Below are 24,429 nucleotides of genomic sequence, written 5' to 3' on the forward strand. Positions count from 1 at the left end.
ATATAGGATATAATACACAAAACCATTTAGCAGGTGCATGCAAGAGGCAAAAGGCCAGGAAATGCAGAGGCTTCTGATCTGCTTTAACATGTGGGGCCCAATATGCCCAGGGGTCTGTAGACGAGCTTGGATCTGCATGACCCAGCTCTATTCCCTTGTTGCCTCAGTAGTGGGGACCCTAAAGGGGCTGGGAAGGGACTTTGGCCTTGATCACTGATGGGCCGGGTGGAGCCCGGGCTGCAGGGGCCCAGGGGGTGGCAGCGGTGGTGGAAGAGGTGGCAAGGTCGCAGGCGGCATCTGCTGTAGAGGGGGCGATGGGTCGGTGCCGGGCTCCCCAGCAGACGTGCGGGCCAGCCCCAGGCTGCTGTCATGCAGCTTGCGGACGTGCTTCTTGAGGTCAAAGTTCCTGCAGAAGCCCTTGCCACATGTGGGGCAGGTGAAGGGCTTCTTGTCGTTGTGAGTGTGCATGTGGAAGGTGAGGTTGTAAACCTGGTGGAAAGCCTTGTTGCAGATATTGCACTTGAACTGCTTCTCCCCGCTGTGGGTCAACTTGTGGTTTTTGTAATTCCCTGAAACAGACAAATGACAGGGATGTGGATCTGAAAAGAGCTGGAAAAGAGAGGAGTGGACCATTGGAAAGCAAGAGGAAGAGCAGCCACAGCTCCGACAGCAAGTGCAGGGCTGCCCTCCCGCCTGCACTTCTCTCCCCAAGTTTACTTGTAAATATCAACAATGAGGCCGTTCCCTCCACATATTAAAACATATTTATTAATCCAATTTTATAAAATGAGAACAAGCGGTTAGGAAATACCCCCTCCATATATAAACTATGCCTTTCTCTAATATTAATCAGTCACACAGGTAAGAGGTTGAAATGTCAACGTAGGTGCCAGTAACCACCTGCACTTCAAAACATCATTTTTTCCCCCTAAAATATCTGGAAAAGATTAGAACTTTCAGTAAGACTGCCATGAAAGGCCTCCTGGGTTCTATACCTTTTTGATGAAATCCTTTGCCACAGAATTCACACACAAACGGTTTGTAGCCTGCGTGTATTCGGGTATGTGTGTTTAAAGTGGAACTTCTATTAAATGCTTTGCCACACTGGTTACATTTGTGAGGTTTTTCCTGAGAGAAAGGGAAGAAAAGTAGGAAGTTAGGGTATTTTGTTAAGGGGAGTCCTGCAAACTCAAAAACACAGTAATGCTGTCTCTCATGCTTTTAAGCAGAACAAAGGCAAAAACATAGCATTTCCCCCGGTCCAGCTAGCACATTTCAAACCTTATGCTAAAGAATAAGAGTTCAGCAGCTATTTTTCTACAAACTGTTTGGAAGTAAGCCAGGTGAAATTGAGACAGATGAACACACACCTGGGTGTGAATGATCTTGTGCCTGCACAGGGTGCTGGCTTGCCGGAAGCCCTTTCCACAGACTTTGCAAACGAAGGGTCTGGCTCCTGTGTGCACTGGCATGTGACGGGTTAAGTTATAGTGTGCGTTAAAGACCTTAAAGTTAAACACACAGAGAACAGGTTAGCCCAACAAGCACTTTGAAATCAAACCTGGTGGGGGGGGGGCGGTACGGGGAGGGGTAAAGAAATAATCTTATAGCAAATGTTATCAAATAATAACAAAATAAAATGAAATTTGAAAGGAGGTAAGGAAAGAGGGAAGAAGGAAGGAAGGAAAGAAGTAAAGGAAGGCAGGCGGGCAGACCTTCCTTCTACAGAGTACTTGCCTTTCCACACACTTCGCAAGTGAAAACTTTGGGCTTGGTATTAGGAGAGCCTCGGGTGAAGTCAGAGGTTTTGAAAGCGATTTTTTCCGACAGAAGCTGGGCGCTTTCTTTCATATAATGCTGCAGTTGAGCCTGGGACAAGTCTTTGAAAGCTACTCCCGAGGGGTACTTCTCCACCGTCGGGACCACCAGTTTATTCCTTTCAGCTAAATACGTTTTTGGCTGAGGGTGCAGAGGGGAACTGAGGAAGTAGGAGGCCACCGGGTGGATGTTAACGCCGGCCGCCGGGTGGCATGGGCCATCACCTCGATTCAGGTAGCACAGGGCTCCCATGGCGTGGAAGGAAGAATGGTTGACCACACGCGGCCTTACCAGCTTGTACTGCTGCAGCGGCAGCGCGTCGCGGGCCAGGTCGCCCTTAAGACTCAGCGCGCAGTTGAGCAGGTCGCTGCAGCTGAACGCGGGCGCCCCGGGCGCAGCCGCCGGTGCCGCTGGAGCCTCCAGGCTCGTCTTCCGCGGCTCGGAGCCAGTCATTCCGGCCTTGGAGGTCGTGTCGTACGCCACAGGCACGAAGGGGATCATGCAGGGGATCGACGAGTTAAGATGCAGAGAGTGCTTGGGGTCCCCCTTGGGCACCGCTCCCTGCAGGAAGTGAGGGACGGGCAGGGCCTTGGGCTCGGGAGTGCGCGCCATGATTCGTTCGATGGAGAAAGCCAAGGGTTTGGAGGTGCTCATCATGTTGCCCCGGGCCGGAGCAGTAGCTAACATTTTGGCAGTCGCGTTGTGGCAAGTACTGTCCATGACTGAGTCGCCAGAGTCCGTCAGCCGGGGCCAGGCTGCGCCGTCGTTGCCTTGTTCCCTGCTTGTCACAGACCTGCGGAGAGCAGGACGGGCACCATCACCACCAGCAGCCTCCTCCTCCTCCTCCCCAGCATCACCAGCCGAACCTGCCAGCCCAGCCCAATGGACTCCTGCCAGCCCATCGCAGAGTTCTTGGCGCACCAATGACTCGAGGACAATCACTACTTATTTCTATCAATAGAAAGTGTTGTGTCAATAACGCAGCCAAGATCTCGCCAATCGTTAACTTCCAAGAGGAGAAGGTAAACTAGATAATTGCTCAATTCGCTTCCAACAGTCAACAGGAAAACTTTTTTTTTTCTCTGCAGTCAGTGACTACTTTTCATTGGTGAGTGAAGTTCCCCCGCCCAGAAGAGGCGGGGGCGCTCTTCGCAGCGAGGCACGCCCTCCCCTCCGCTCGCAGTCTTTCCGGCGCACACCTCGCCATCCTCCCCCGCCCCTTTGCTTTTTCCTCTGTCTTTTTAATTCTCAATCTGCTTAACCAGGCTTTAAAGGCCAAGCAAATCTGAGATCAATTTTCCCGTTTAGCTCTAAGTGACATCATCTAAAATCATTGTGCAAGGGCTAAATAAGGAAACAGAGTCTAATTCAGGGGCAAACGCCGGGCTATATTTATGAAACGCCAGGCTCCAGAAAGCCACGGCCAGGAAGCCGACCTCAGCGAAATCCGAGCTTTCCCTGCACGGTTCCGCCGGGCAGAAACTGGGCCCGGGTCAGAGCAGCGCCGCCTCCTCCGCAGCCCTCTTTCTAGGGCTCCTCTGGGGCGCGGGGCTCGGGACTACCGCATCCCAGGGTCTCTGGCCCGAACCGAGTCTGGACCACTTGGAAGACGCCAGCAGGTAACTGGCCTCACAAAACGTCCCTGAGTATTAAAGGCCTTGGGAGGCTTGTTATGTGTTTGTGGTTTTGTAAATGCGATGTCACGACAGGAGCTTGGGAAAGACGCACTCCATCCACAAAGTTGAGGAGGAGTTGCCAGGAATAAGCGGGTGTCACACCAAAAGAAGCCTCGGCGACGGCCGGACCCCACCACTGATATACACCAACACACACGCGCGCGCTTCTATACCCACTGAGAGCCCGGAAAATGTATTTAAATACCTGCTCTCAGAGCTCTGTCGGAGCATTTTAAACATTGAAAGTTGAGCTGAGAAGGGAAACAACTAAGTGATCCCACCCCCAGGCCCCCATGTCCCTACTAGTGGAGTCTGAACTCCTCCAGCCAGCGGCGCAGGAGGCAGCCAGGGGTGTGTGTGCACCGCGAGGCGGCGAGCACCGGGACCTGCGGGAGCGCGAGCACGCGGAGACCTATCCTCTGCAACTCCCGCGTATGCAGGCGCCCGCGGGTCTAGCGCCCGGGTCAAAACTCTCCTCCAGGAGTGGTAGAGCCTAAGGAGTGTTCCGGGAAGATTCCTCTGGCTGCTTCTCCGGCTGCGCGGGGTCTCGAAGTCTAGGCGGGCGCAGCCCGGAGCGCACCGAGAACAGCCGCGCTCAAGTCCGTGGTTGCTCCCCTTTGCGAGCCTGCAAACAGGCAGAGCTTAGCCCCGGACTAGCGGCAGTGCAGCGAGGAGTCGGCGGCCGGGAGCTCAAGCCAGCGAGTAAGGGGAGGAAGAGCGCAGAGGTGCCAGCTCAGAACCTGGCGGCCTGCACGCCCCGGTGAATGGTCGCCCGCAGCAGTCCAGGGTGCCATCTACCTGGTGAGTTACCCTCAGAGAGTGCGCGTAGAACAGGTGGTGACGGGTGCCAGACATCGGGTGGGTGTGGGTGTCTTCTTGCAAGAGCCCTGAAAAGGAGGCTGGATGCAAACTGACTTGAAACCCTGGGATTGTTGAGCCCCTGAGGAATGCCACCCCAAAACGCGAAATTGGACCTCAAACGGAGGAAATTAACCTCAACACAATCCCTCCTCCCTACCCCATTGCTCAGTCCAGGCCACTCACACGGGCTCTTCGTGAGTGTCTGCCCCGCCCCCGCCCAGCGAGCCCAGAGGGGTAGAAACCGCAAAGAGCCGGGGCTGGGAAGGCGCCCTAATGCCCAGCGGCAAAGCAGGGCAGCTGGAGGGGTGGTGGAGAAACTCAATTGCTAAGGATGTGGGGGAGGAGGCGTGAGTCCTATTGGAAGTTGAAGGCAGCCAAAGGGCTAAATGGGGAGAAAGGTCTGGATGCGACTGGCCATAACAACTAGGCCAGGGAAGTGCCTCGTGTCAGGTCTTGGGGTGGCTTCGGGCTAGGAGGACAGATGCAGGGGTACAGAAGTGCCGACTGACTGAGGCGAGCGCAGGGCACTAAAGCCGAGTGCAGGAAGAGGCGCCACACCACTTTGGGGCAGTTCTTGGCCCGAGCTCGGCGGTCACCGAGGGTGCGCCCACCCTGCAAAATCGTCCTTCCTTTTGCTGTTGGGGCCTCAGAACCTGCCTCCTCTTCTTCCCCGCTCAGACAAAGAGCGCGGGACGGCTTTGCTAGGCGAAAGGCGGGGTTGGGGGGGGGGTGCGTCCCACGACAGATGGGTCGTGGCTAAGACTTTAATTGCTGCCTTTGGGGGCAGGTCAGATTTCCTTTCCTACCTGCCACTTCCCAACATCGAAAAATCCCCCTCGTGCTGCACTGCTCCATCATAGGGCCAGGTTTAAAGAAAAAAGCAACGAAGCACGAAACGGCCTAACTCTGGAAAGCTTTGGAGCGCCCAGCTGACTTGCACAACTCACCCGCTTCCGGAGCGTTACCTGCCTTCTGGACTGAATGCCACCAGTTTATTTTACGTTCGTCGCGTGTCCCTCCCTTTCCCCTTTTCTCCCCTCCCCCACTCCCTCCTCCTTTAGGGCAAAAGAGCCTTGCTTTAACCTCAGTAAATTTCTCCTTCAGTGGACACTGAACAAAAAGGGAAAATTATTGGCTAAGGGGTATAAGTGTTTTGTATAGTTAATATTTCCACTATTTGCAATTCACCGGTCTTTTCGGGATTTGCCTTTTTGACAAGTGTTTGAAAGTATGGTGTCATTCGAGTAACACGAATATCTCAAAGTAGCAATTACACCCTTCCTTTAAAACATCAGACCCGAGCTTGCTAATCCTGAAGACTGAAGAGGTGCTTTTATAAATCAAGGTCTTGATATTCCAACATCTGTTAATGAGTATTTTCTATTCAAAACCTAACCTAAAACTGTTAATTTTAAAAAAATTATCTATTAACTAAGGATTACCTTAAACAAAATGCAAAATGTATTTACGAAAGGCTTCCATCTTATTGTCAAATCTGTCCAGTACTTGGGTTTTTCCCCCCAAACGCATTTGAAAGATAAAAAACGAACAAACACCGAAAAACAAACCAAAAAAAAAAAAAAAAAACCACCCAAGAAAAGCAGAGCATATTTGGCAAATTTAGAAGCTTCTAAAACGGTCCAACCCTTTAAAATTGTTTATTCAAAGAATGCAAGAGAACCTTGCTCACTTCATTAATGGCAAAATAGAAACTCAGTTGTAGTTTCTTTGGATTTTCTCGGAGAATCTTATAATCCCCTCTCTTGGTCAGAGCTGGTGATTTAAGTGTCCCTCCTCTCCCAACCACAGAAAGGAAGTATTTATTTGCCTCACTTTAAATCCTTATTATTAAGTGTGTGGCTTATCCTGCATGAGATGTATCGAGGAGAGCAAATCATTCCTTGATATCAACAAACCAGATAAACTCTGAGTTAAGACCTTTTGAGAAAATAAAAAGTGCTATTCCTCTAAAATAATTTAAAGCTGTCGTGGTTTTTTTGTTGTTTTTTTTTGGGGGGGGGTTGGGTTTTTGTTTGTTTGTTTTTTGCCTACAGAAGCTAATTTTTATTTCAGTGCTACCTAAACTGCCTTCTTGATTGCTCAAGAACTTGCATGATTTTTACAGGCTTTTTATTTACAACCCTATCACAAGCAAATGCAGTTTTTGGTCAAGATTATTGCAATCTGAAATAAAAGGCAATACAGTGGAGCCTTCAATGACCAAATAAGCCACAATCTTTTATCTCTTCTTCCTTAATAAGTCACAGAATATCTTGAATTTTTTAAAAAATTAAAAAATGGATTGAGAAATATTACAACCTATCTCACCTGCCAAGTGCATTACTTCATCTCTGGTCATGTTTTTAGGATTATCAGACCTAACATCCATGACCTCTGCCTCTTCATCAAAAATAACAGTCTGCTTTCTTTTGCTTCTTGTTAGCTGCTGTGAGCTGAACGGGGGAGACGAGATTATTATTTTGACCACCTCCCCTCCCCAGGCACTCAGACCCATCCACATTTCTTCCTGTTTAATAAATAGCAAAAACATTCCTAAATTCTCCTACAGTTTTGCTCAGTCTTTATCTCTGACTGGTCTTTTGTTATTTCTTGTGGTGTGTGATGGAGGCGGGGTGTTGGAGTAGGCCCCAGACAGGAGGGTCTTCGAGGTTCAAGGAAATAGTCTTGTTGAGGACTTCAGATTAGCTAATGAATACACAGTGAGAACTAACTTTCTAGCACATCAACCAACACTTAGGCAACAAGTTCAGATTTAAGGCTACTAGTGTACTTTCAGTATGGAAGCAGATAAAGGGTTTTTCCCCCTAATTTCGTAGAGCTTGTGAAGGGCAGTATCACTGGTTAGTTGTAAAGGAGGGGTGGGTTACCTTACAGAGCCCTCCTTTCTTTGGGGGAGGGGAGGCAGGCCAAGTGGTTCGTTGTTTATCTTTAGACCTTTATTTTTACCACTGTGTCTTTTTTAGTAGGGCTTCCTTGCAACCTAGTGAAATTATTGTCCTCAGAACAGTATTTACATGTAAAATCAGTTGGTAAAAGTAAATGAAGAGCCCCAAAGGTGAGAGCTGTTAATGAGCCTGCAAACATTACAGACAGGAATCACCTGCCTGGGTTTGTTTCTGCCCCTGCACTAATGCTGGGATTTTTCTCACCCGTTCCCACAGGCCTGTGAGGTGTGTTCCCTACAGACTCGACTCAGGGCTGGAATTGATGGAAAAAGAAGTTTATAGACAAGCAACCCAATTTCTCAACTTATTCGAGAAGCTGCCTAGAAGTCAAGCTACAAAAGCCAGACAAGTTTGGCTTGCAATTTCCAACGGTGTTGTTGAAACCTGGGACGTGATCAGTTAGAAGAGGACGCCCCAAATATGCGCTCTCGTTCTACACCGAGAGCTGGTTGTGCTATTGGCTGATTAGCGTTTATGCGCCAGTCCCCAGATAATTTTTTGTGGGCAAAATAAAAACTACATTCAACACAGCGCGATTCTTTCCTTGATAACTACCCAAGAGGTTTAGAGCAGGTTTTTTGGGTTATTTTCAAACTTTCTTCCTTATTTCCCGCGAAATAAATGTCTATAATAGATATTCAAATAATACAGAGCAGAGAGTGAGGTTAGAGCAACGGAGAAGCAGAAGAAGTAAATCAAAATCCTTGAGCTAGAAATCTCTGAGAACCGTTTAACAATGTAGTTACCTCCCGGCCCCCGGCCGTCGGCGGCTCCCGGCGGGGAGCGCCCCGCGCGGACCAGCAGCCCTCGGCCGCGGGGGCCTCCATAACCGCGGCGACCTCGGCGTCCCCGGCCCCGGCCTCGGACGGGAACTGCGTTCCCGCTGCGGGTGCCGGCGCGGAGGTGCCTCGCCTCATTCACGATGCGTTGCCCGGCGCAGAGCCACTTAACGGAAGCCCGAAGTGGAACGGAAAAGCTGATCCCTCTCCCCGGCTGGATTCTCCACTTATTGGTCTTGGCTCAGGAGTCCCGAACAGTTACAATGACGTTGTCGAGGCCGAGGGCGACCGGGCTCTGTGACACTGCCTTGGAGGGGCTGGGGATGGTGACTCAAGCGGCTTAGAGGGGACTGGGAGCTGGGCCGCTACTCCCGCAGCCCGCCGCCAGCCAGACCTCCCTGCCCGCCCCCCGCGCCGCCGCGTGTCCCGCCCGGCTCTGGCGCCCACGCGGGGCCTCCCCGGTGCCCCGACTGCCTGCGCCGCGAGGTCGCCACCCGCGTCCCCCTGACCTCCAGCCTCCACACCTTCGCCCCCAGCGGTCCTTTGGGGGCGCGATCGAGCTCCTCCCTCTCCCCGCCGCACCCCCGCGGATCCGGCGGCGGTTCTGTCCCTCCCCTCCCCACCCCACCCCGGGGCTGGGAGAAGGGGGAAGTCGCCAAAGAGTTTCGGGAGGGGGTGCGGGATCGGGTTTAAAGACCAAGTAACAGATGGCGGAGGACTCCCGTTTGAAAAGTTTTTGAACAGAACAGTCGCTAATAGACTTGCTTTGACGACTCAGAGTGTTACTGAAGGGTCATTTAATCTAGATGTCAAGAGAAAGAAAACAGGGCTGACGCTGTGGCACGCCCAAGAAGCAACTAGAGCATTTTTTTTTTTTTTCAATAAGTTTTGCCTGTCCTTTTCAGTTTCCCGGAAAACACTTTCTTAAACTGATGTTAAACGGGTTTGGGGAGGCGGGTCGGGTTGGTGCGGAGGGCCACCTCTGAGTTCTACTCCAAAAACCTTTCATTGTCCGTTGTCATATATTTCTGTACCCACCCCTGCCCCCCTCGAATCCTCCCTTCAGAGCCATTTGGCTTGTGCTTAGAATTACTGGGTATCTGCTGACGGTCTCGGGGAAAGCAAGGAGAATTTTCGAACTAGATTCTTCTGTTGAAGAGTTTCCTTTTACCTCCCCCTTTGGGCCCCACCCTCCAATTTGTCCTTTCATTCCGCTTCCTGAGCTCTCCCGGCCAAGCCCTCTTCTTCCTTGCTAAAGGGGGAGATGGGGTGGCTGTCCACCGTGCACGGTACCCCTCGGCCACCTCCAGCTGGCTTCCACAGTCCCTGAAAGAGGGAGGGAGACCCTCAGCCACTGGCCGTCCCCCTTCTCCTGATGCAGGTGGACTCCCGTCTTCGATATAAACTCCGCTACCCGCCAGGCCTCTCTCAGACCCGGTCCCACGGGCATCGCACACATTTCAAGAGTTGAGATGTAAATGCCAAGAAGAGGTTTGATCCGTCTTTAAGGAACCTTACTAACTTTGACCATGTTAAATTATTGCTGCCTTGCTTTGAATTAACTTGGAAGTCGTTTTTCTTTTTCTCTCCCCTCCGTGTCCTCTTTAAGCTCAGTTCACTCGTTGACTTTCACTAACGGTAGGTCTGCCCTCGTAGTTTCCCACTAGACTCGGACAGGAAGAGGGTGCGGGAAACACTGCGGAGCGTCAATGTTGACGCGGGCAACAGGGGAGCGGCACCCCGCGGCCCGCGGTGACCTCGTGGGGCCGGCCGGCTGATGTCGCCAACGTGCCCGCCGAGGCTCCTGGGGCCTGCGTGGCAGCTCTGAGGTCCTGCAGGCCCGCGGGGTCGACGCTGGGGAGAGGGGCTGGGTCTGCGTGAAACAGCCGGAAGAAGAAGAAGGCTGTGCGCGTCATTCAAAGACTGAATGGGGTCGGTCCTGCTGCCTGTGGAGGGGGGAGAAACCCCTCCTCTACCTAACCCTGCGATTCACAGCTTCTCACAAATTTACATAATACAAAGGCGTGGATGTAAACCTAAAGGACAAAAATAATAATTCAACAGCACATATTCCATTTTCGCACCGTGGGCCTGGATATGTTCCCAGTGTTGGCACATTAGCTGATTTCCAAAGCTTTTTACTCATGACAGAGAAGAGCTGAACTTTCACACCACTGTTGAAAGAAGAGGCAGAGAGGGAGAAAAAAGGGAGAGAAAGAAATTGGCTTTAATGACGCTGATTTAGATTTCTTAGGAACGGCGAAAGATATTTTAAAAATTAAGAGCGTATTCTGTGTTCAAAAGGCGGTAGGCTTGATAATAACGGGGGTTCCTTACTTCCCAAAGGCTCTCTTCCCCTTTTTTTTGGCAGATACCGACGTTTTGTTTGAAAAGCAAAATCATTACCCTCTAGTATTAGTAAGACATGCCAATTTATTATTTCTCAAGATAAGTGAAGGCCACAACATTTACTGGTAGAGTGACCCCGCTGTCGGCCGGGCTCCCACTGGCCAATTGAAATATAAGATGGAAAAGGGAAACGTGGCAGCTGTACGATACACGTGATTGCTGTCGCTGCCATTCTAGGGTTAGGGTTTTTTCTTTCTTTTTTCTTTTTCTCCTGAGTTTGAACTTAGATACCCCTGGTAAATTCAAATTCTGGAGCTCTCTTTGAGACATTTTCTTAGTGATTCCCTGTGGAATACAGGGCAAGGGCAAATCCAGACGCAACATCTGTGGGACACTAGCGTCCCCTTATTTTAGCCACGATGGCCGCAGTGGTGCTGGGGCCCTTTGGTCTGGCGCTGGCCTTGACCAATGAGTCTCCCGTCCAGCCGCGGGTGAGCAAGGACGCCCTCGTCCCCTTGTTTCGGTGCGGGGCGGAGGAGCTGGTGGTAACTGGAAATCCGCAACACGGAAGATCCTCTTCTCTACTGTCTTCTGTCTCTTACCGTCGTTCTCCCGGTTTCCCTTTTCTCTGCAAAACTGGCCATATTCTATAACTTGCAACCAACCCCTCCGAAGTTTGTAGTTGTTATTGACATTAATTTCCAGAGCTTGTTATTGACATTAATTTCCAGAGCTTTTAATTAAACCTGTAAGGGCAGGAACTTAAGAGGAGAAAACATGCACTTTTTCAAGTAGGCAGTGAATTCTGCCCCCACTTGCCCCACAATTGCTGCCTCATAAAAAATACATTGTAATCCCCTTGGCCCCTCCAGGTGCCTTACTATCCTTTTAAAGCTGGATTCTTCAATTATCCATTGAAATGGAGAACAACCTTTCCCCCTTTCTAAGAAAGTTCTTCATAAGTACTTTTACCACCAATTCGTCCAGACATTTTGAGGGCTAGAATAAATGATGCCAGTTTCCTGCCCTGTTTTGGCCTCCTAAACTGGGGTGCCTTCCCTCTGGGAAGGCCACACAGCTAGTGGGCTCCTTGTTAACCAGAACAGATGGTGGCAGTTCCCTTTGCCTTGAATTGTTTTTCTGTGAAATGGGACTAAATCAAAGCCCACTTCATTCTTGGGAGGCTTGGAGATTGAAAAGAGATTTTAAAATTAACTACTTTACATATGAAAAGCTACCTATCATCTTGTTAAAAAGTTAGGCTATAAACTTTTCCAAAATCTTTTTCAGACAACTGTATTTAAAAAACAACCCTTCTGCTCAATGATTCAGTTTCTGGTTAGATACCTAGACATGCTAAAATACACACAAAGAATCACATTTGTTAAATTATTTTTCACAACTTTGAGGATTTTCCTTATCCTCGGGGGGCCTGCTCTCCCACATTCAGTCCTGAGGTCCCCAGGGGACACTTTCTTCTAAAGAACGACGAATTAACCTTTCACAAAAGCTTTTCAAAAATCCCAGTTTGATTAAAGCAGATTTCATCTCTTTAGAGGTAGTTATGCATTTCTAAAATTAATCAACTTTCTGATAGACTATCCTAATTATGTGGAAGAACACACCTAGCAATCACACAATGTAACAACAATTAAATAAGAACTGGGCAGTTTGAATGAATGACAATGAAAGCAGTTCTTCAATACAGCAACTTTGAAGTGTGTTTTAAAATTATTACCAGGCTTTGGGGGTGGGGAGGTTCTAACAAAGCTCCCTTTTGCCACAATCTGCCACTACCCCAGCCTTTCTGTGTTTCACTTTCCACTTTCTGAAATACAGTCTGGTTGGGTTCTGACCTTTTCCTAAGTAACCCCCCTTTTAATGAAACTTTTCCTACTTCCCTACCAAAATCTTGTTGCAAAGTTACAATTAGTTTTGCTTCCTTGGCGTTTTAGGGAAATGCCCTAAACAACAAATTTCATCATTTAAATGTTTCTTTCTGCCAATCATACCCAAGAGAGGTGTTGACTTGTTGGGTGTTAGTAAGGAAGTAGTGTTAAAAGACAAACTAGAACTGATTTAAAGCAGAAAAGGACATAATTGGACATACAACTCTTACTTTTCGCAAAGGTACACAGTCTGTGTAGGGGCTCCGTAAAGCAAATGTGTGCCAGAGCCCAGGAAAGGGGAACTACCCTGCCTGAAGATTCTTGAATTCGAGATCAACTCTTCACTTCGCTCTTGACTTGAGAACCACGGATCCTAGGGATGGAAACTTAGACAATTTGAGAATGTGTTTGTTACCTTTTTTTTTTTTTTTTAGATTTTATTTATTTATTTGACAGAGATCACAAGTAGGCAGAGAGACAGGCAGAGAGAGAGAGAGAGGGAAGCAGGCTCCCTGCTGAGCAGAGAGCCGGATGGGGGACTCCATCCCAGGACCCTGAGATCATGACCTGAGCCGAAGGCAGCGGCTTAACCCACTGAGCCACCCAGGTGCCCCTGTTTGTTACCTTTTAAAAGTCATCCACAAACAAGCACATAAATACAGTCACCTTTAATCTAAAGTTGCAAAGTACAGGGAGATTAACGGCATCTGCGGTATTCCTCAGTGGGGTGTGTGTGTGTGTGTGTGTGTGTGTGTGTGTGTGTGTGTAAGTAACTAAGTAAAATTCTTCCCTGGATCTGGAACTCAGAAGCTGAAGGCAGGCTACCTTAAGGGAATGATTAAAATGGGAGACATCCCTCGGGTTTAAAAAAAAAAAAAAAAAAAAAGTTAGCTCTAGTCCCAGCCCAAAGCGGGGCGAGGCGTCTCCGCCTCTGGTAAGCGATGGGTTTCTGCCTCCCCGAGGCCACCGAGTGCCTGGCCCCAGCACCACCAGGGCACGCGTCTTCCTCGTCACGGACACGCTGGGATGTGACCCTGGGGCGTGCCCTCGGCCCTGACCGGTCTCCAAATTACTGGCTTTTTCCTGTCAGCCTAGTAGGGCTGTCAGTTCAGCACTCTGGGCCAAGCCTCTGTGCTGACTGTGGCCCTCAGTGTCTGCGGTTTTTGCTCGGCTTCCGCGGCCGAGGGCAGCTTGGGGCGCGCTGCGACGGTTTGCTTTTCTTTGCTTCTCTCTCGGTTCCGCGGCGCGTTTTCCAAGAGCTTCTTGCGTGCTCATCTCTGGGCTTAGACGCAGGACGCCAGCCTAGGTTTCCTTCAACGTTGGGAAACGGTAACGAACACCAATTTGCCCCTTAAATTCTCTTGAACTTGACCTACTGGGTACGCGCCGAGGTCTGAGTCCCTTGCTTATACGTCTAGCATGTCTGGATCATACCTGTCCGGTTTCAAAGCCCCTGACCAACATCCTGCCCTCGCGGCCCAAAGGCACGTCTCCAGCTGCCTCCCCTCCCAACCACTGCTCCAAGGGCTGCTCTCGGCACTGCCGGCCCTCGCCGCAGACCCGAGTAGGTTTGCCCCTCCCCGTCTACTCCTCTCCTCCCACTTGGCCGGCCTTATATATAACCCAGGAACCGGACAACTCTAGCCAGTCCACTGACACGCCAAGGTGGGACCGGGCTGAAGAGCCGCGGAGCCGGCTATGATGTCAAAGGACCCTGAGACCACCCCGGGGAGAATGGCCAGAGAGTGGTGGTGCACGTGGGCAGAGGCAGGCCTACCACGATTTCTTCTCAGTCCATTCCTCACGAAGAGCTAGTTAGTACTGGCCACAACTTACTACATGCCTCTCTAATTCTCACAATCACCTCCGTGATTAAGTGGCCATTTTACAGAGAAGTGAAGTGACTTGCCCAAGGACACAGAGCTCAGACACAGGCAAGAGTGTATCAGTTAGGAGGCAAATCCAGGGTTTTCTGCCTCCAAGGCCCTGCTTACTACGATTTACCAAACTGTGTCATGAACACCTGGTTCTGGTGTATTTCTCTAAATCAGGGGTCTTCTTCATTTGGGAAGCACATCGAATTCTTCTACCCTTACTTCCTCTTTTCTCAGTAGTGTAGTCTCACGCCCCAGTGCCTATTCCCTTAGAACGATCACAAATTGCACACGGACTAAGGGCGCGATTGACTGTCACTCCTGACTTCGGGAACCCAGGCTCGGAGCGTTGTGCTCACGGTCTGTATCCGCTTCTGTTCTTTAAGTATCTTAGTTCAGCGTCACAGAGAAGAACAGATTAAGTCCTCTTTGCCCCCCATCTTTCAGCCAGCGCTGGGGGAAAGCCTCACCCTTGGAAGTGGGTGGGGTGGGCAGACGCCGGCCGCGCGCTTCGGGGACTGTGGGGTTCCCAATTCCTCTTCGCCTCCTCCCTGCAACCCGGGCCCTTGGGCTCCACCTCTACCTGCCGCCAAGGACCAGAGCCATCTGAGCCGTCCGCTTTCCCCGAGATTCTTGCCCGGCCGCCGAGCAGAGCTTGAAAGAAATAGGAGACAGGTTCCCGACCGCGGCTCCCCGCACAGCAGTCGGGCAGGGGGTGGGGGTGAGGTAGGGGGACCCCATGCAAAGATAGGATGAGCACTGTCTTCCCAAACTGCCACAAATCAGGCCTCCAAACTCTGCATACAACTAGTCCACTTTTTTGTTTGTTTTTTCTTGGCCCCGGTGGGACGCGTGGAGGGCTGCGGGTGGGGGTTCCGGCGGGCGGTGGACGCAGAGCGCGCAGCGGCCCACCCGCTTGCTCTCTGGGCTAGCGCTCGCCCCGCGGGCGGCGGCGGTGACCGTCTCTCAGGAACATCGATCTATATCACTTTCCTTAAGGGACCCGGACCGGGAAATTTCCATTTTCTGTTTGGGGGGTAAGACATGAAAGAGACCGAGCTCTCGCTCCAAACTCCCCGCTCTGGTCCTTCCACGAAACGCGTGGCGGGAGGGGCTGGGAAGGCAGGCTCTGGGCTCCGGCTCGCGGGGATCGCGCTCAAGGCCGGCTCGCTTGGCCCCTGCGCCCAGGACCGGCCCCGGGTCCCCGCGGGTTTTCGCGAAGGGGGGTTGGGGGCACGCGCTGCCCGGAGGGCAGACGGTCGCGGCAGGGGAGGGCTCCGTGAGCAGCCGTGGCCGGGTGACCTTTCTCACCAAGCGCACCTTCCAAGAACTCATGGACCCTTCACCCGAAGTCTTTGCGGGCCAAGGAGGGCGACACCGGGCCAGGCCGGGCTCTGACCGTGGGGGGCGGGGTGGGAGCCCTAAGACACTTTGCACCGGAGTTTACTGCAAAAGTAGCAGGAAATCCTTTCTGCAGAGCGAGGGACAATGAACAAGAACTAAGGGGAATTCAAGTGGAAAAATCCGTGAATACAAGAACGACCCACAGCTGGAGCTGAGAGGTTTACGTTAAGCTCTGCGTGGTTCTTTCCCTTTCCGGGAAAAGGGGTTATTATTATTTTTCTCCATGAGTTTGGAGAAACTTTCCTTTTAGACGTGTTATTTTAACAGTCCCATTCCAGCTGGATATTAGACTGCATTATTTTCTCATGCAACACTTCTTAAAATGCCCAAGGGATGCACTTTTGGCCCTTCCCCCAAGGAAGGTAGAGCTTTTTCTCTACCATTTAGGAGGGTAGAGCTATTTCTTTTGAATTAAAAATGATTTTCATTTTTTAAAAAGTTGTAAGATTTGTTAGGCTTTCAATTAAATCCCTTTTAAAGAACTAATACTTGAAAAATAACACTTGGCTTCCTTTAATAGACAGATGCTTGGGTATTCACCCTAACAGTTACACAGACCAATGAACAATTATTAAGTCATTTCAAGCAATTTGCAGTTACGTTGAAGAGAATTTCTGGGCAAAAACCCAAAAATGACTTTTTATTCTTTTTCAGTTACTTTATAAATTTCTCTTCATACACCTTTCTGGTGGCTCAAAGGCTGGTCCACAAAGTCGTCATATACCTGTGAGCATCTCCACTACCTGCCTTTGTTGCTGTCCTCTGTGGAAGCCACTGGACGTTGGACCGGGGAATGGAGCTTTTAGAGATCTCCTGGGCACAGAAAGGAAGGAGCAGAGAACATTCAAATCTGGAGAGAAACTACAGGAGGCTGACCAGCAAAGAGGGCCAGTAGGCAGTTGAAAGAGCTCAGATCAGCAGCAAGACCCTGCTGACCCCAAGTGCTTTCCCCTGCATATCTGAATTGGATTAGCTAGGTATTTCCCTGAGTATCTCTATATATGGCTAAGGGGGGGGGGGTATCAGTAATTCATCATTTATAGTTCAGGACAACATGGGCCAACTACTCAGAGATGAGCTATATCAAAGACACAGACATTTAGGGAAAACAAGGGTGGGTAATTTCAGAGTCTACAGCCGCTTGAGCTGTGCAGCAGCAAGAATGGGGAGGGTGCCGCTGAGTTTAGGGTAGCAGGACTGGACATCTGGCGGCCCGAAGACAGGGTGCTATTGGATGTGAGGGCAGAGAGAGGAAAAGAGAGCATTCCAGGGCAAACTGCCTTCCCACAATACTGAGTTGGGAGACTTAGTCTCTAATCCAGGAAAGGTGAAGAAATCTCCTTTCATGTTTATCTTGTGTCACAGGAGGTCTCACCCCTAGGACCTAGATTTCAGCCCAAACCAGTATCATATAATAACTAATCAAATGGATTTTTGTGGACTAGTCCAGCTCCTGAGGCATCATTTACAACACTGTCAGAGAATGAATTTGGAGGTCTAAGAAGTTGTTTCACTCCCAAAATTCCCAAACTAGAGTTTACACAAATTCAGGGATACCTCCAGTTATTCTGCATTAACTTACCTCATTTAAAAATTACTATGAATGAATGTAGTAGCACAATATGCCAGGATATTTTAGGGAAAAAATACAAGAATTAAAATTCATAGAGAAATTATACAGTGTAATCTTTCACTTTGAAAGTGAATACTTTCAAAATTATAGCAAGAAAATACTGTGGGGGGAAGAAATAACTGTTAACTAATACGTCAACTGCTAGTTAAATCACTAGCACTCCTAGTATTATTAGTTAACACAAATTGCTAATGTTAGTAATATATGAGTATGTAGGCAACATTACTTTTGCTATGGAACTATGCTTTCGTAATTATTCTTTTCAGAAGTGTGCGTGCCGATTAGGTGCAAAGCAGTGTTAGTATCTTTTACTCATCTGATTGTAAACAAAACAAAACAAAAAGAAAAAACACAAAGCCAAATTGTTGGGATGTTTGTAATACTGCAAACATTTTTTACTGCATTTAATTTATATAAGTCTAATAAATACAGAGGTGGTTTTGACCAAATACATTTTTATTGCCTGCAAGCTGTTACATTTAGAAGTAGGAGAATGTGGTATGTTGATGGCAGCACACTTAATTACCTTACGCTTTGGGATTTTTTTCTTCCTAAACTTGAAAGGTATGTTCAGAATAGAAGGGGACACAAGCTGACGGAGGATCTAGTCTATATTTGGTTTGGCAGTCCTTCAAGCCTGCAGATGAATTCAGAGTACTAAGAACCAAGGTTTAAGTTTTTACACACATTACAACATTAATGGCAAATTAACTATGAAAAAAAAACCAAACTCTGACACATAAATGATAAACTAATAAATACACACCATTTTAACAAGGGTACAAGAGAGCTGACGCAGTGATCAGGAGTGGCTTCTTCTTACAATATCATACTCTGAGAAATGCAGATCTCATTTCACACAGAGGACACTACTTTGATTTAATCACAGAAGAAAAAGTCAAAGCTTCTAAAAAAAACCCAAAAAAATCATGTTCCAATCACAAATAAAGCCAAAGCTCATTTTAGGTCAAGCTACACTGGAGAGGCTGATCCTAAAAACAAAAACAAAAAAAAAAACTTGGCATTTTCCCCTTTCACTCTGCTTCCTGGTTGACTCCTTGCAAAGTGGAGTGAAATACAAGCATTTTTATTTGGTCCAGACAATCAATGTAATTACAAAGACGGAGTACAAAATAAACGAGGTCAACATCCTCTTTCCTCCTACAGCGCCGGGGTTATCAGCCTTCTTCTTCATCACTGTCTTTCATGGTGATGCCCTGAAGTCCTCCTCCTTCTGAGACAGAGGCTGTAGCCTCCTCCACCGTTAACCGCCTGTGCAGAGTATCGTAGGTCTTACTGTTCAGGGTGCCTTCCAACACACCCTGCAGTCGGAAGTCCCTGTACGTTTTCTGGAGGAAGAAGAGAGAATCTGCTTAGAGAACTTAGGGGTTGTATGCGTGGATGTCAATATGGATGTCCCTATGCATATATCCTCAGTTGGAATTTCAGAAATGATCTTAGACAAATCACTAATGGATCCCGATCCTAGCTGCCCATGTCAATCAGCTTGTTGGTGTATTTCTGGGGAGAAAATGAAATGAGACTTTGGATACTGCTTTTCAAGCTAGGATCACTCTGAATAGATCAAAATGTTGTGACAGATGACAAATGAGCTTTCCTCCAAAATATTCCTGGTTGCACAGACTTTACTATTTGAATGACTTGGAACAAAGGTGAAATGATATGCACCGATGTACATTTTTAATAGGATGGAATTCTTGGCTTTTCAGTTCCGTTAATACCAAAAAAAGAAATTTTATAAAATGCATTAGCTTTTTGGAAGGAGATGTGGATGGAGAGAGTTACTCCTATTATTGGTAAAAGAAATGTGCCCTTTCAGTATTTCTGAATTATAACATTTATTATATATACCATGGGTAAAAATTTGTGTACACCTAAAAGTCTGTATGAATTCTGCCTTTTCCTTTTGAAGTTCCCTTGGAATGTGAAGTGTCAAATTCTGGCATAGAGCTTCCATAGATGGGCTAATAAAACATGTATTTATATTTTCTGTGAAAAGTATATAATTTGATGTATTATATGTCAAAAATAGGATAAACGTGTTAATGTTTATGTAGTGATCCCTAAGAACAGCGACAAGAACAACAGAATGTTGGGCTCTGTGGTACAGAAGATACATAACCCATAAATCTTCCCTTATTTCACTCATCCCCTTAAGGCCAATCTTCCTCAGATAGGATTTTTCTTTGGCAGACAAGACTGGTATCTTATTATTGATTTTTTAAAAGAAGATATCCCATTGTATGGAGGCACTTCTAAGGCTGTTTTTAATGGTATCTTTTAAGATTTTGTTTCCTGTCCTAGGTTACATTTAGAGGTCAGTGGACGGGCCCTCAAGTACCAGTATTTTGTGCCGTTGTTTTGTTCTAAATGATTTCCAGTGGGCACTCTTTTTGCTGTTTGCTTTATACTTAATAGATGAAGAAAGTCAAATAAGAAGAAATGTTGTACTTCCTGGCCCCATACTCTAACTCCAGTAGCGGAAAATTAACATTAGGAGATGCTTGGTTTCCCTCATCTATAGAAGGAAACTTTTAATATTCACATGGTTGAATTTTAGGTACTTATTTGCAGGAGGTAGGAAATGCTGCTGATGAGTGGCATCTTAATCCCCTTGATATACACACCTGACTTACTAACAGCCTTGGGGGAAGGAGTAAAACCATAGAAAGGACGTGGGACCCCTGGTATTTTACATATCTTCCTGTCTTCTTTACTCTGACTCATGCTCCCAGCATCATTCCAAGTTTCAGAGGTGATATGCCAAAAGCAGTACGGAGGGTAAATAACAATTTTTTTTTTCATTTGGATAATCACTTGTTATAAATTAAATTTATATTTGAAAAGTTCACCCCCACAGTTCACCAAAAATAAACTGAACTGTGAGAAATGTTATACACAGTATCAGATGCAGTATATTAACCGCAAATAACAATTTGATTCAGAGACCGTTTTTTTTCTTAAATGATCAGAACTATTTTTTACTTACATTTTAAGACACCTTATACCCCACCACGCTCATATTCTCTAAGCTCTTTCTAAGCTTGTTATGACTAAGGTGGTACTCTTTTATACCAAAACTTACGTAATTTGCTTCAAAACCCATGGAAATAGCTCTGAAAGGCAAGTTTTGTCCCGAAAATCTGGTAACTGATATACAAGGTATTATTACCACAGATTTGTGTGCAAGGCTGTAACTGTTTAATAGTTTGTTTAAAAATATATCTAGCACACAAAATATTCAAGTACAGATGATGCATTGGACATGAAGTATGATTGTTCCACTGATAATCATACCCTGAGTTTGTGAGTCCTACTTTCTTATTATTAGAACTGACTTTCCTTAGACTTAGCTTAATCGTCAGTATGTTGGTGAGGACAGATTTGTATTGTGGATTTGCAGTCCTGAAAGCTTTCTAATTGACATGTTGTTAGGACTCTACTTCCTTTTTTTTTTTTTTTTTAAAGATTTTATTTATTTATTTGACAGAGAGAAATCACAAGTAGGCAGAGAGGCAGGCAGAGAGAGAGGAGGAAGCAGGCTCCCTGCTGAGCAGAAAGCACGATGTGGGGCTTGAACCCAGGACCTGGGATCATTACCTGAGCCAAAGGCAGCGGCTTAACCCACTGAGCCACGCAGGCGCCCCTCTACTTCCTTATTTTATCACCAGGTAATAAGCAGTTAGTGGAGCTGCAGGACAGGTACCCCTGCTATCTCCTCTGTCTCTTTTTAGGGTTCATAAAATGTTATTGACTTTGGGACATCCTCTGTGGCTGCCAGCGAAGGTCTGCTAGGTCTTACTTAAGATGAGGGCCTGCCATGAGGGAGCTGCTCACTTGTCTTCTTTTCTCTTAGTAAAAGAGGCAGCTGGGGCGCCTGGGTGGCTCAGTGGGTTAAAGCCTCTGCCTTCCGCTCGGTTCGTGATCCCAGGACACTGGGATCAAGCCCCACATTGGGATCTCTGCTCGGTGGGGAGCCTGCTTCCTCCCCTCTCTCTGCCTGCTTCTCTGCCTGTCAAATAAAATCTTAAAAAAAAAAAAAAAAGAGGCAGCTGATTTATGTTCACTGCTTTTAAACATCATATGGCCACTAGGGAGAACGCAAATCCATCAGTCATTTTGATTTCTCGAGGAGTCTTTTTTCTCCCTTCCTCAATGCCTCATTCTGATGTTAAAACCTTGTGGATAATTTCTTAGTCCTAAACTCTTTGTGAAACTCTTAGGGGAATTTGTTTTTTCTTAGCGAGCAACATGAATGAACTGATTACTATCTAAGCGTCTTTGTGGGGCCAAGTTGGCTGTCACAGACAGCTTGATGGCATCTGTGGCCACAGATGTCTCCGGTGGGCACAGAAGATTGACTATGCCTGCGGAGTAGTAAGGCCAGAGTTCTGCAGCCCGGCTCCCGCATGGGATGCCCTGTTGTGTGGTAACATGCTGGCTTACTCTAGGTGATGTGGATGGGAGGAAAGCCTACGCAGGGACCTTCACCATTGTATACATTGCTCTTTAAGAGCTTCTTAAATTCACTGAGAAATGAACATTATAAATAACCATATAGGTTCTGAAGAGTTATAAATCTATGTATGAAATTGGTTAAAGTCTGTTTACATTCAAAGTAGGGAAAGGAACAATTAAAACATTAAATTATTAATTCATCCTGATTTTCACTGTGAAAATAATAATTTTTAATTATTAAATAAAGCTCTACGATTTGATTAGGTGTATCAGGCAAAGAAAGCATTTTGAGTCTGGAGACCTGCTTGTGAAAAACAAAGCATGGAAACTCAAACATACTCATGAAACTTATTTTCATATTTATCAGTCTGGACTACTGGTAGCCCATAATGAAGACTATGTAAAATAAGATAAGCTGATTGGCTTAGAGTACAATGGAAATGTCACCGTATGGTTCATGACATTGCCATTTTATTCTGCTAAAATATTCATTGCTGCTTGATCTTTAATTGTAATGACAATATGAATATGAGAAAAGGAATAACTTTGAAAGAAACAGATGATGGGCTGGTGAACAACGGAGACTTTTATTCCGAAAACAGAGAACTTAACAATCTATCAACGAATGTCAATCAGCTGACTAGGTCCTTTCTGAAAAATAGGGCTGATTGTAAGGGTAAGCAGCTTATCCCCAATATTAGTCACAGTACAGACTGCAACCTTAACATAAATATTTAGAAGGTATACCACAGATAACCCAGATTCTCTTTGATGACAAACAAACTTCATTTGGAAGCTCTCCAAGTCACATTTATAGAAACAAGGAAGAAACACTGCAGAAATGAAGGCAAATATGAATGGATCATAGTGTGCTTTCAGTTTCATTGTAAAATAAGTAACACCTGGTAAGAAGAGCTCTGGACCAAAGATATTCTGTCCAATGAAATGCAGTATGTTTAGTAGTATTAAAAATGAATGGGCGGCTATCATTTTACTTATCATTTATGACTAATCGTGGCTGCTATTACCGTGACATGACGGGTCTGGTTTTATGTTCCAGCGGACTGGCCGATTTCTCACTTTAGAACAGAACTTTCCTATTTATGGTTCTTTCTAATTTGTGATAACCTGTGTGGCTATGGCACAGAAGAATTTGTATTCTAATTAAACTGTAGGAACCTAGAGAATGCTGGAAAATATTTTAATGTGGATAAAACTTAATGATGTAATGCAATAATAGTTCTTATACTCTAACATCAGAATCATCTGGCAGGCTTGTTAACATATAGATTGCTAGTTTCTGATTCAGTAGGTCTGGGGTGGGGTCCGGATATTTGCATGCCTGGCAAGTTCCCAGGTGATGCTGATAACAGTAGATCAGGAATGACATTAAGAACCATTGAGTGTGTGTGTGTGTGTGATATACGCACATACACATAAATATAAACATATATATACATACATACATATATATACATATGCCTATTAGACATATACATATATGGGCACATATATATACGGATCTGGATCTATACATATGGTATATATATCCCATTTGATAAATGACACTAAAATGGAAGTGAAGGTCATCTTTTTTTTTGAAGGTCTTTTTAAAAGAACAGCTGACTCTCAATAACTTAGAGTTATGTTTTTAGGCATAAGGTAGGATTTGCCTCAATTTTAAGAAAAAGTTATACTTGTGGCAAATTTTGCGTTTCCACTAGAATTTACAAAGTGTGAAAAATCATGTTAAATAAATATATGATTTTAAAGTCCTTACTTACTAAATAACTGTAACTGTTATTTAGCTGTTAACTGTAGCTGTTAACGTTTTCTTTCAAAGAGCAAATGTCAAAATGGCCTTGCTTAAGTGATGTGACACCTGTTGGTTGTCTGGGATCAAACTGATCATCTCTTACGTGTGAGATGGGGCGTGCTTCCAAAGGAAGTCAGGCAGTGACTGTGTGACTTTCGTGTCAGGATATGACTCTCCTTATGCTGTGGGTAAATAACATTCAAAAGCCTTCATAATGATATGTGATCCTAATAAATATGAAGGAAATGTATTAGGAGAAAGCATTTCTATAATCAAGAAAATTAATACCAAATTACTGTGGACCTACTATAATCAGGTAAATGTGTCTGAGGCTTTCTCTACATAATCTTAAAATGTGATTACTGGATCAAATACATTTCATTGGGGAAGAAAAGAATGATTAGCATTGACTTAATAATCTAACTGAAAATGTAAGTGAAGAGTAGCCTGTCATTGCCGAGAGTGATGTTTTTAAAGTACTTACATCCACCCAGTTACATCAAATACCGTTTTTTTTGTATGTCAATATCTAGCCATTACCCTTCATAGCTTTGTGGGCAATTCACATCCAAACACATTTTGTTTACCTTCACAATCTTGATGAGCGTCTTCAGTTGGTAAATATGAAGCTGAAGGTCTAATCTATCAGCCAACCAGACACAAATGACTTTCATGGAACTGCTGTACCATTGCTGGAAAGAAGGATGGGGGCAGAGGGGAGGAGAACAAAACAGAAAAACAGCCTCTGCAGTATTCATATAACAGATTCGGTAATGAGGGGGTAATGACACACTCTGGAATGACCACAGATCAGCACTTGAAGTCAATAATGCTATAATTTCCTGTTAACAGAATTGTATGTTTTGCTAGAAAATCTGCTACGTT

General features: G+C 46.4%; 2 protein-coding genes across 20 annotated transcripts in view; both read right to left on the reverse strand.

Annotated features, from left to right (window-relative positions):
* Positions 1 to 210: 210 nt before the first annotated feature.
* FEZF1 (FEZ family zinc finger 1) lies at positions 211 to 2,538 on the reverse strand. Of its 2 annotated transcripts, XM_047696102.1 has the most exons (5): positions 2,110 to 2,538; positions 1,738 to 1,959; positions 1,371 to 1,505; positions 996 to 1,128; positions 211 to 569 (listed from the first exon to the last, which is right to left on the reverse strand). In XM_047696102.1, the coding sequence occupies exons 1-5, from the start codon at positions 2,536 to 2,538 to the stop codon at positions 211 to 213; spliced, it is 1,278 nt and encodes a 425-aa protein (XP_047552058.1). The 2 variants fall into 2 exon arrangements, with proteins under 2 accessions (XP_047552058.1, XP_047552057.1); XM_047696101.1 differs by having other exon boundaries at positions 1,738 to 2,538.
* A 15,082-nt stretch (positions 2,539 to 17,620) lies between these two features.
* CADPS2 (calcium dependent secretion activator 2) overlaps positions 17,621 to 24,429 on the reverse strand; it is a 536,067-nt gene continuing 529,258 nt past the window's right edge. For all 18 annotated transcript variants that reach the window (XM_047694444.1, XM_047694449.1, XM_047694446.1 and 15 more), the window contains 2 exons: positions 24,132 to 24,236; positions 17,621 to 18,598 (listed from right to left, as the gene is read on the reverse strand). In XM_047694444.1, the coding sequence (XP_047550400.1) occupies positions 18,428 to 18,598; positions 24,132 to 24,236 (276 nt within the window). In that variant the 3' untranslated portion in view covers positions 17,621 to 18,427. The remainder of the gene's footprint in view (positions 18,599 to 24,131; positions 24,237 to 24,429) is intronic.

The sequence above is a fragment of the Lutra lutra genome, chromosome 11, assembly GCF_902655055.1.
Source record: "Lutra lutra chromosome 11, mLutLut1.2, whole genome shotgun sequence".
Taxonomy (NCBI): domain Eukaryota; kingdom Metazoa; phylum Chordata; class Mammalia; order Carnivora; family Mustelidae; genus Lutra; species Lutra lutra.